The sequence below is a fragment of the Teleopsis dalmanni genome, chromosome 1, assembly GCF_002237135.1.
Source record: "Teleopsis dalmanni isolate 2A chromosome 1, ASM223713v2, whole genome shotgun sequence".
In the NCBI taxonomy this organism is placed as follows: Eukaryota; Metazoa; Arthropoda; class Insecta; order Diptera; family Diopsidae; genus Teleopsis; species Teleopsis dalmanni.
The window spans coordinates 140,933,594-140,946,172 of NC_051846.1; the positions used below are offsets into that span (position 1 = coordinate 140,933,594).

General features: G+C 34.6%; 3 protein-coding genes across 3 annotated transcripts in view; 1 reads left to right on the forward strand and 2 right to left on the reverse strand.

Annotated features, from left to right (window-relative positions):
- Positions 1-332: 332 nt before the first annotated feature.
- LOC119666777 (glycine-rich cell wall structural protein 1.8-like) lies at positions 333-1,117 on the reverse strand. Its single transcript, XM_038076058.1, has 2 exons — positions 1,049-1,117; positions 333-994 (listed from the first exon to the last, which is right to left on the reverse strand). The coding sequence occupies exons 1-2, from the start codon at positions 1,092-1,094 to the stop codon at positions 462-464; spliced, it is 579 nt and encodes a 192-aa protein (XP_037931986.1). The 5' UTR covers positions 1,095-1,117; the 3' UTR covers positions 333-461.
- A 2,681-nt stretch (positions 1,118-3,798) lies between these two features.
- Positions 3,799-10,060, reverse strand: LOC119666342 (repetin-like). The gene is made up of 6 exons (XM_038075624.1): positions 10,000-10,060; positions 9,738-9,941; positions 8,431-9,670; positions 7,625-8,154; positions 6,599-6,875; positions 3,799-3,958 (listed from the first exon to the last, which is right to left on the reverse strand). Exons 1-6 carry the CDS (start codon positions 10,055-10,057, stop codon positions 3,799-3,801), a joined length of 2,469 nt encoding a protein of 822 aa, XP_037931552.1. The 5' UTR covers positions 10,058-10,060.
- Positions 10,061-12,434: 2,374 nt separating this feature from the next.
- LOC119666343 (gustatory receptor for bitter taste 66a-like) overlaps positions 12,435-12,579 on the forward strand; it is a 2,095-nt gene continuing 1,950 nt past the window's right edge. Inside the window, exon 1 of the mRNA XM_038075625.1 lies at positions 12,435-12,502. Within this exon, the coding sequence (XP_037931553.1) occupies positions 12,435-12,502 (68 nt within the window). The remainder of the gene's footprint in view (positions 12,503-12,579) is intronic.

Consider the following 12,579-nt stretch of genomic DNA (forward strand, 5'->3'; position numbering starts at 1 on the left):
CAAGCAACAAATTCTTGGTACCACCAATAGTTCAAGAACATCAACGCAGGACGATATTACGTGGCTTTTATAACTTCATAAGTTCACGTTCCATTGTCAGACTCAGTAGTGCAAAATTTTCTCTAACCTTTTTACTATATTTTATGCGATTGTGAGAATGTAAGGGGAATATAGTATAAGAATTTTAGAGAAGTTTTTTAACTGTTTATGTACGTTCAACATCAAACAAAATATCTAATCTTTCAACAAAATGTCTAACATGTTGATGTTTAATGTATGAATTACGGTATTAAGGTATTTTAAAGATTTCAATAATATAAAACAAGTTAAAGTTTTGTTCTGGGATTTGCTTATAGTTCAATAAAAGATATGAGAAATACAAGAAATTGCAATTTAAAGCAAATTACTTCATCCTTCGCAAATCTTCTGGACTTCATGTAATATATATTCAACGTAGGACATTAGCCTTGAAAGGCTATTCCACTAACAGAACTACTGCCAGAAGACACAATTCCGGCTAATGCCGCCGCAGAATTAGGATCACCGCCCTGTATTGCTGCCGATGCATATGCACTTGCTTCAAAAGACCCACCGCCATAATCTCCTCCTACACCACCACCATAAGGTCCACTATCCGCACCCATTTGAGCTCCACCATTCGAGTCACTTCCATAAGGTCCACTATTCCCACCGTAAGCTCCACCATTCGGATCACTTCCATAAGGTCCACTATTCCCACCAATAGCTCCACCATACGGATCACTGCCATAAGGACCACTATTCGCACCTGCTTGAGCTCCGCCATACGGGTCACTACCATAAGGACCACTATTCGCACCTGCTTGAGCTCCGCCATACGGGTCACCACCATACATTCCACCACCTGGAGCTTGGTTATTTCCACCAGCGTTACCAGCGTTTGTACAACAGTATGCCGGAACATTTTGGCAACCATCGCCTGAAGGCAAGTAAGCAGTAGTTCCGAAAATTTGCGCTAAAAATAATTAAATGTTATATAATAACCATAGAAATAATTATATTCACGTACTACATATAGATGCCGCAAACAACAACCACAGTGTATATATATTCATAGTCTGACTATTTCTAGATGTCTTTAAAGTGTAGCATTAGCTTTTATAGTAAATCGAAAATATTACGTTAATTATTTAGCAACTGTTTTCAGTCTTCCTTATTAAAATAAATCACACTTTTGATTGGAAAGCTGAAGTCGCCGTAATTACGATAGATGTTCAAATTACATAAGTCTTGATATAGATAAAATTAATGAAATTGAAAAAAGACAAACACAAAAATTCTGATTGCCACTACCTTACATGTCATTTTACGTACAGTTGAAAATTGATAAAAGTTGTAAAATTATTGGCAAATGAAGTTATTGTGCTCAGCGACATCCACTGCCTTGTCCATTATGTGGGTTTCTACCAAATAGGTACCGAAGAAGAAACTGAGACCCGAGAACAACAACACGTTACAGCAGAACTTTCACACTCGAACGGGCCTAATTCTGCTAAATATGTGAAAGGTTTGCTTAATTAATCATTGATCTTGTTTTGTTTTGTTTATATGATTGCAATTGTGGCACCAAATCCCCAGAAAGCTTTCACCTGGATTTACCTTCAGGGATTATTTTGATAATTAGTGATCCAATATCAATTAATCCAGTTTTTCTCTGTCTTTCTTGCGGATGAGAGTTATCAGCTGTTTTGAATAAATTCCATAAAACTCTTTTTACTATTGCAGTTGATGGCGTATAGTCCTGTAAACTTCATCGAATATAGAATTTATTTATAACGGTCTATTGAAACCTTTTTTGTTTTTTTACAAATACTAGAAATCGACTAATAGAAGCAATTTGAAAAAGGTTATGATGCAGGAACGTGATTCATCGTCTTCATGTTCGGCAGTAAGACTATTCTAACATTGTTAGTACAAAAGGCAATCATACCTGTTTAACTAGTATTATCCAATTTTTTTTAAAGAACTATAGTTTATATAATAAAATTAAAGAATTGAGGGAAACTCTATGTAAGCTTATAACTTATAATATATATCTCATTAGTTTATTTTTTTAAGTGATTATATTAATAAATAATTTTTACTACTTCATTAGTAGGATTTTTATGACTTTGTTTTGCAATAAATTTTACTGGCAACTGTTTATCTAATTTAATAATTGAATGTAAATTAAATTTTGTAAACTTAATTAAATTTGTTGATGGTAGCAAAAATTTTTGTAATTAACCCCAATTAATTGGGTGTTGTTTTACTCCCAATATAAAAAATATTTCATACCTTTTTTTGAAAAGTATAGGATGAAGTATATAGAATACATACTTCATCTATCTACCTACGATCATATGCTTGTTCGTGTTTATCATTACAGTTAGCCCAAAATATTTAAGAAATTTATTTTTTATATTTAATTTAGATAATTGAAACTTTGCATTTAACATTTGTTAGTTTGGCGTAAATTTGACAATATCCTATAGTCATCGTATACGAAAGTATAGCAACTGGCATTTACAGCTAAGCTAAGTAAAGCCTTCTCTGCCACTATTCAACAAAATCACTTTTTTAGAGCTTTGTTTTTATAGTTTAGCTTAGGGAACTTTTATATATTGCATGAGCATGAAAAAAAACTTTATGTATCTAAAATACTTACCGGATACCGGATACTTTTTGAGCAGAAAGTATAGCAACTGGCATTTACAGCTAAGCTAAGTAAAGCCTTCTCTGCCACTATTCAACAAAATCACTTTTTTAGAGCTTTGTTTTTATAGTTTAGCTTAGGGAACTTTTATATATTGCATGAGCATGCAAAAAAACTTTATGTATCTAAAATACTTACTGGATACCGGATACTTTTTGAGCAGAAGGTATAGTAACTGACATTTGCAAATGAGCTAAGTAAAGCCTTCTCTACCACTATTGAACAAAATCACTTGTTTAGGGCTTTATCATGAGCATGCAAATATACTTTATGTATCTAAAATATCTTCCAGATATAAAAATATTTATTTGAACTGTTATTTCAAGTGCGAGTTCTCATATCAATAGTTCATTCATGATTTTTATGTACTTATGTTAGTTTCATTTCCTGTCAAATTTCTCGTCCTCCAATTCGCTACATTTCATAAATCAACATAGTTAATAGTAGGGCTATAATCACTTTTCATTCACTTCGATTTCTACAGTTGTATTTTGTGTTTTAATATTTTAGTCAAAATATTAAATAAATATCACTACTTGAAAAAAAATATTAACGCCGTTTGTCTCAAAGTAATAACTAACATATTCATCTGGTTTGAAATAACAAAAAGATTTTTATAAGAAAATTGGTGATACTAGATTAGATATATATTCCATATATATCCAATAGCATTGGTGTGAAAACAGCAAATTATAATTTGGTCAGCGAATTTAGTCAGGTCCTTTCAAATAGAGAAAAAATTTTTAAAAGGGAAATAACCGATCGAAAATTTAAAAAGTACTTGACGGACTTCACTTATTACTCGTGAAACCGTAAGTATTCTGCAGCCAAATTGCTTTAATTAAAAGACGAAAACTACGTGTAATAATATGTTTTCTTCATTTATTGTAATTTGTATAAACATCTATAACTATAAAGAAACTAAATCGTATCTCAATCAAATATATATTTCTATTACAAAACAAATAATTAAAACAAAAGATATAAAGTTAATATATGTTGAGTCAATTGCATAACAAAAATGGTAATATATCACATTGTACTGATTAAATCTGAATTTTTTTCTAAAATATTTTTGGACCAAAATCACAATTGAAGGCAAATTTACCATTTGCACCAAAATCACCTCTTACGCCAAATTTACCATTTCGACCAAAGTCATCATTTGGCCCTGAAGAACCATTTGGCCCGAAAATATCATCTGGACCAAATACAACATTTGGCCTTGAGCAAATACACAATTTAGATCCAAACCGCTATTTGGACCGAATTCATCATTTGGACCCAAATTGCTATTCGGGATAATACTGCTTATATTATTTGAAAAATTTACGTCAAAGTACAAGATCACTTTTTCGAGAGACTGTAGATAAAATCAGAGTCGCAATCATGTTAGTCAACGTTCGAAGCGGACAAGACACCTAGAAGAATAAGAAGATATTGTTCGGATATTTTAAAAACCGAAGAATATTATTCGATTAATTGGTTTCCAGAATTTAAAAGAAAATTGAATTTTTTGTAAATCGGAGTCTTCAAATATTCGAATTTGTGGTTATTATTCGCGTTGAAATTACTTGGAGACTTCGAGAGCAAAAGTTAAAGAGACCCACTTTATTTTAGGTATGATTTTTATGATAGGATTTTAGTTGATGGTTGTACAATTTCGTGTATTGAAAAATTATGTGAGTGTGATGTTTGTTTTGTTTTATTTTATTTATTTTATTTTATTAGACATTATTAAATAAAAAATTTAGTGGATGACAAAAAGTAGCAACATCACCTATCACCTGAAATGGTACGGAAAGTGTAGCCTCCACTTGGGCGAAAGCCACGTCGTAGTGGTAATCAAATGGCCAAAGAACTGAAAAAGTATCCCAACGAAGTGTGCGATGCATATTCCAAAATGAACTCAAGGTAAAGCATTTAAGTTCCAAAAGAGACAAGATCTTACACCAAAACAATATAAAGTTAGACTCGAAAGACCAAAGGAGTTGTTACACTTGTAAGAACGTAGCGAATTTCCAAACATTGTGTTCTTTGATGAGAAAAATTTTCCCATTGAGCATTTCAGAAACTCCCTAAATGATCGTGTTTACGTTGAAGGCGGTAATAAAGAAAACTATTAAAAATTAAAATTTTGCGTTTTTGTTTTTTAATTCTCGTTCATAAGGTACATATCAGATCAAGTACCATACCACACAGTGACGCAATATTCCTTTGTCACTTTATAAAATTTTTTGCAATATTAGCTGAATATTGAAAATAACAATACTAACATATTAGCTAATACTGATAACGTTGTCATTAACACCTAAGATAGTTACCTTAACACCATTAAACAAAGAATAAATAGAGAAGAATTCAAACAAATCTGACAAACAAACAATAAATGCACTACAACTTTCACGGTCTCAATAGTGGATAATAACTAGCCCATACCATCTGAAAAAAATAATTTTTATCAGGAACACTAAACAGACATCGAAAGCAAATGGGGATTTGACAGCTCGACCGATTTCCTTGGCTCTCTACAACTTCATAAAATAAAAAGGCGCACGAAGCGCGTAAACTCGTGTTAAATTTCGTTTATATGTATTAAAGATGATGTAATGTAAGTAAATTCCTTTAATAAAATTATAGAAACTGTCATTTTCATAATAACAAATACCACTTGTATAACCCCAAGAAAAGCTTTTTGTATTCATCCTATTATCTTGCAACTAATCTGAGGCTATTAAGCTTAATATTCACTTCAAATTATTTGGAGTAAACATAAGACAGTATCTAATATATGTCCAATAATCTGTCGCAATATCAATTAAAATGTGATACCTTCCTCAGTTTATGGCAGTTTTTTAACTCATTATCCTACAAGAACAACCGGGATTGAAACCAGTGCGATTCCACATGAGTATCTCAAGTCTTGTAGAAATGCCTCAGGACTCGAAAACAAATTGGGCCAGTTTGGAGTTTGCGAGAAATTAAATATAAAACTACTCTTTCATTTAGCAGATCATAGTAGTATTTTTGAGACTGAATTTATTGTCAGCCATCTGAAATGGTCACTATGAAATAATTTCCATTAATATCTACATTTCAATTAATATCTGAATAGGAAATAAGATTCAAATTGGTATTTGTACAACATCTAGATTGGGTTGCCATCTATAAGCAGGTGGCTTATGAATACTGTTTTGTACATGTTTATTTATTAAAAATTTCTTAGAATAAAACTTTAGATACTGCGGAACAATGTAGGAAATGATAATGCTAGTTATAAATACTTCTCTGTTCGGCGCACCATGGACTGACTATAAAAATCTGCTATAAAGTCCAAAATATTGAATAATTAAAACATTAAGATTATTGCAGGTTTCTATAAAACTACAAAGAGGTGTCTCGGACCAAAATGAAGTTACCTTTAAATATTATTAAAACACTGTTTTATTTTATCGGAAAAGACAAACCATGTAATTCAATAGATACAACGCTTAGTATGATATTTACTCTCATCTCCTGACATACAAAAATAAAAATGCATTATTAACACAATATGAACAAATTATTATTTGTGAGGAAACGTACGCATATGTAAATAACTACGTTAATAAAGCAGAAACGAAAATTTCTTTTATTGCTATTTTATTTAATTAATATTTTTTCGCATTAATATTACATTAATTTTTAAACTATTTATAAGTAAACCATATATATTCTCTTGATTATATCCATTATTCGGACCATAAGCAGCGTTTATTTGCAACTAAAAAATTGGATTTTCATATCCGATGAGAACTTATTTATTATTGACCTGATGAAAAAGCTGACCAGACTAGCAGCATTGTTTATGGCGACCATACTCACCAGGCACCACGCTGACCATACTGACGATAATGATCATACTGACCATAATAACCATACTGATCTTGGAAACCATTCTGACCATACTGCCCAGGCAGACCATACTGACCAGCGTAACCATACACACCAAGCTGACCATATAGACCAACCTTATTATACTGATCAGGCTGATCGGGCTGACCATACTGATCTGGCTTACCATTCTGGTCAGGCTCACCATTCTGATTAGGCTGACCATACTCATTTGGCTGACCATTCTGATCTGGCTGACCATACTGATCTGGCTGACCATTGTGATCAGGCTGACCATACAGATCAGGCTGACCATACTGATCAGGCTGACCATACTGATCTGGTTGACCACTCTGATCAGGCTGACCATACTGATCAGGCTGACCATACTGATCAGGCTGACCATACTGATCTGACTGACCATTCTGATTAGGCTGACCATACTGATCAGGCTGACCATACTGATCAGGCTGACGATACTGATCAGGCTGTCCATTCTGATCAGGCTGACCATTCTGATGAGACTGACCATACTGATCAGGCTGACCATACTGATCAGGCTGACCATACTGATCAGGCTGACCATACTGATCAGGCTGACCATACTGATTAGTCTGACCATACTGATCTGACTGACCATTCTGATTAGGCTGACCATACTGATCAGGCTGACCATTCTGATCAGGCTGACCATTCTGATCAGGCTGACCATTTCTGATCAGGCTGACCATTCTGACCAGGCTGACCATTCTGATCAGGCTGAACATTCTGATCAGGCTGACCATTCTGATCAGGCTGACCATTCTGATCAGGCTGACCATACTGATTAGGCTGACCATGACTGATCTGGCTGACCGTACCGATCAGGCTGACCATACTGATCAGGCTGACCGTACTGATCAGGCTGACCATACTGATCAGGCTGACCATACTGATCAGGCTGACCATACTGATCAGGCTGACCATACTGATCAGGCTGACCATACTGATCAGGCTGACCATACTGATCAGGCTGACCATACTGATCAGGCTGGCCATACTGATTTGGCTGACCATTCTGATCAGGCTGACCATACTGATCTGGTTGACCATGCTGATCTGGCTGACCATTCTGATCAGGCTGACCATACTGACCATTCTGATCCGGCTTACCATTCTGATTAGGCTGACCATTCTGATTAGGCTCACCATACTGATCTGGCTGACCGTACTGATCAGGCTGACCATACTGATTAGGCTGAACATACTGATCTGGCTGACCATTCTGATCAGGCTGACCATTTTGATCAGGCTGACCATACTGACCAGGTTGACCATACTGATCAGGCTGACCATTCTGATCAGGCTCACCATTGTGATTTGGCTGACCATACTGATCTGGCTGACCATACTGATGGGGCTGATTAGACTGATCAGGCTGACCATACTGATCAGGCTGACCGTATTGATTAGGCTGACCGTTCTGATCAGGCTGACCATACTGATCAGGCTGACCATTCTGATCAGGCTCACAATTCTGATTAGACTGACCATACTGATGGGGCTGACTAGACTGATCAGGCTGACCAAACTGATCAGGCTGACCGTATTGATTAGGCTGACCATACTGATTAGGCTGACCGTTCTGATCAGGCTGACCAAACTGATCAGACTGACCATTCTGATCAGGCTGACCATTCTGATTAGACTGACCATACTGATCAAGCTGACCATACTGATCAGGCTGACCATTCTGATCATGCTGACCATTTTGATCAGGCTGACCATTCTGATTAGGCTGACCATACTGATCAGGCTGACCATACTGATCAGGCTGACCATACTGATCAGGCTGACCACACTGATCAGGCTGTCCATTCTGATCAGGCTGACCATTCTGATGAGACTGACCATACTGATCAGGCTGACCATACTGATATGGCTGACCATTCTGATCAGGCTGACCATACTGACCAGGTTGACCATTCTGATCAGGCTCACCAATGTGATTTGGCTGACCATACTGATCTGGCTGACCGTATTGATTAGGCTGACCGTTCTGATCAGGCTGACCATACTGATCAGGCTGACCATTCTGATCAGGCTCACTATTCTGATTAGACTGATCATACTGATCAAGCTGACCATACTGATCTGGCTGACCATTCTGATATGGCTGACCATTTTGATCAGGCTGACCATTCTGATTAGGCTGACCGTTCTGATCAGGCTGACCATACAGATCAGGCTGACCATACTGATCAGGCTGACCATACTGATCTGGTTGACCATACTGATCTGGCTGACCATTCTGATTAGGTTGACCATACTGATCTGGCTGACCATACTGACCAGGCTGACCATACTGATTTGTCTGACCATACTGATTAGGCTGACCATTCTGATCTGGCTGACTATTCTGATCAGGTTGACCATACTGATCAGGCTGACCATACTGATCAGGCTGGTCATATTGATTAGGCTGACCATTCTGATCAGGCTGACCATACTGATTAGGCTGACCGTTCGGATCAGGCTGACCATACTGATCAGGCTGACCATACTGATCAAGCTGATCATTCTGATCAGGCTGACCATACTGATCAGGCAGACCATACTGAACTATCTGACCATTCTGATCAGGCTGACCATTCTGATCAGTCTGACCATTCTGATCATGTAAGCTTGTTTTTTCATTTGTTATCAAATAATCGTTTGGGTTTTCTTTATCGTTTATATACCCGTCTTCGTTTGGATTAGTTTGTTTATTGGGATAAAGGGAATCATAATCTGCTATTGGAAATTTTTCATATGGTGTCTCTTCCTCATTTGTAATGAGCTGTTGGTTTTGAAACTCGTGGCTATTTGAATTTGTATTTTCGTCCAAATAACTATAATCATTTGGATTCGTTTGCTTGTTCGGATAAAAGTCATTATTCGTATTCGTTTGTTCATTTGGATACATCTCTGGATTTGGATTCGTTGGATTAATTGAATTTATATGCCCTTCTAGACCAATATCTAGATTTATATTTATTGCATTGTTATTTTCAGACTGATTTTGTATTTCACTCGGTTGTTCATCTAGATTTGAAAAAAAACTTGTTATTGTGACCTACTTGGTTCTAAGAATTTATGTATTGAATACTACTTATTTGTTGAGTTCCACTCTGCTGACTGCTGGCATCTATCTCTCCTTCTTGCACATGCTGATCATTATCGACATAAATACCGAATGATGTAGAAAAACCTGCAGATGTTTTAAGAAGGTCATTTACCCACGCACCGCTATATTTCTCAATTGCTTCCTTTACAAGGGTTTCAGAATCAAAAAGAAATCTTCCATAAACATGGCCTTCAAAATAAAAATTATAGTTATTATATCACATCATTAATATTTGTAGTGGTATTACCAATGAGTACTATTGCAAAAGTTGCAAAATTTGCTATTCGTGACATTGTCACATTCATTTCTTCAGCAGTTTTAAATTCTTTTAAAGCTGACTCTTGCTTTTATGAGAAAAAATCGTTAAAGTTTCTGTATATTACCAGATGTTTTCTGTTGCTTCTTAATTACATTTCTTAAATTTCTGATTGTGGACGACTATATACGTACCTGTGTGCATCTATGTTATATACAAATAATATGTACTTTTTATGGATCACAAAAATGTATACGTTTTGCAAGGGCAATAAAAAATGATAATTACTTAGACCTGCTTGAATTCGATAAAATCGCTTTTGAAAATCGTTAGATTAAAGAAACAGATTTTAAATCGTTATCGTTATTATTATCAATTATTTTTCACAAATAAAGATTAACGTTGTTAACCGCTGGAATGGAGTTCTACTTTACATTATCCAGTGATCAATCTACAGGATTTGTATTGTGTTTGATTTTCTCTGTTTTGTTAAAATCATAACAGAAATCCCTCTTTTTCCCTCATTCTTTCATTTGCTTGATTAATCACGGGTTTATGTCTAAAGCCGTGTCACTCAATAGTAGGTATCTGTGATCACAACCGTGATTCAGTAACAAATGCTTTATTGATAATGATAATGAGTTATTCATCTGATTTTACAGAAGTATGGTTTAAAGCCAATCATATATTCGTAATGGAATATATATTTCATTCGTTTTAATTGAGTGCAATTATGAATTGGTATGAGCATCCACGGAATTAAACAATTTCAACGATCTGTCTTTGATGCATATTCTCGATTTCATTTCTGTGTGTATACATTGTGACCGAAAAGTTTTCGGAAATTCTCATTTAAAATTCGCGCGCTGTATATTTTTCGATATTTTAAGAGTTTCGAAAACTCCGCTATTTTGTAATACTGGATGTCTTGCCATTAGCCATTATAATAGAGTCTTATTTCACACTTTTAACTTTCCTTATATTGACAGTTTCAAAGCATTTAGAGTTGTATTACAAGCCAGTTGTAACCCTTATTCTCTCTAGCCAAGAGCATCACCTGTCAAAAGTTAGACATATGTAAGATTATTGTTTATTTATTTATTGGCTTTATTTTTGTTTTTTTTGTTTTTGAGTTTGATGCCTAAGTCTTGTATTGAAAATAGTTTTCTTGACAGTACCACCTCTTGACAGGGGGTATCTGCAAAGGCGAAGTTTAATTCATAAATTCTAGAAAAAGTCGTCTATGTAATAACTTTACAATAACTTATACAATAAATACATATGTTAGAAAAAAATTTTTTTGGACTTCGACCAAGAACTATCTATGTTATAAATGTTGTAATTTTTTAATTTGACGATTAGCTCATTACACCATTTAAACGCTTTAGAGATATCAAACAAAGCTATCCTAAAACAAAGCTAGATTTTACTTCAGTGAGAGTTTTTGTTATAGTTTCAAAAACTCTTCCTAGATAGATCAATCGAAAAATTTTCTTGCAATCTGAACTGTTCTGTGGGAATACCATTTTTAGTCAAAGTTGTATGTTTGAGTTTTGCCAATATTATTTTTTGTGCCATTTTACCTATAGTATTCAGCAAACTGATAGGTCAATTTTCAGAGAATGGCAAATTTTTTTTTTCAGATTTTCGAAATGTTTCTTGTTGGGTGTTAACAAATAAATGAAACTATTTTTGTAAACAGTTTCTGTCTGATTCAATGCACTTGTATCGCATTATTTCAATCCGTTTCACATTATTTCCTCTAAAGCAGTAAAATTACTTCACACATCTAATTTATTGAAGAATATTTCATATTTCCTTTGCGTTTACTATTTCTAATAAGACACTCCAACTCGACACCCAATGCACGATTTTGTAGAATATCAGATAGAAATGTCATGATCTGCTTGATCTGCTTGATCTGCTTAAAAACGCGTCAAGCGATAAAGACGTCGCTTAGAATTTTCTTCATGAAGACACACATATTCTTTAGCCCAGAATCTTACAGCAGATAACTATAATAACCTTAATATTATGTTATATATAATATGAATAACTTAAGCAATATACAGATAAAAGTTTACTTATTAGCACCTGGTAGACCAATTATTCATTGATTATCACCAATCGACAAGTATACAAAAAATTTTTCTGTATAACATAGCGATAATGTTTAATAAAACATATAGCCCTACCAAAATGTGTGTTAAAACAACATATCTATGTAAAATATATCATATTTGACTAAGAACCTTTTAATCATTGTTTCTAGTCCGTTAGACCATTACCAAAATAGCTCAATTCCCTCAACTCCCTTATGTCTTTTTGTTTTTTTTATTAATGCAACTAGTAAATATAGTTAGGACTAACAAGCATTTTTAGTTTGGTAAATTATAAATATTTTTACATTTAGGTTTTATTACTTAATGAGGTCAAAGGGCATTGAACGTTTTAATCTCCGTGCTGAGTTACTTGCGTTGAGTAATTGTAAATCGTGTGCATTTTCATGTTGAGTAATTTTCATTGCGCAAACAACTGTATACGTCCTTGATGGCTTTGATTCCCATATAA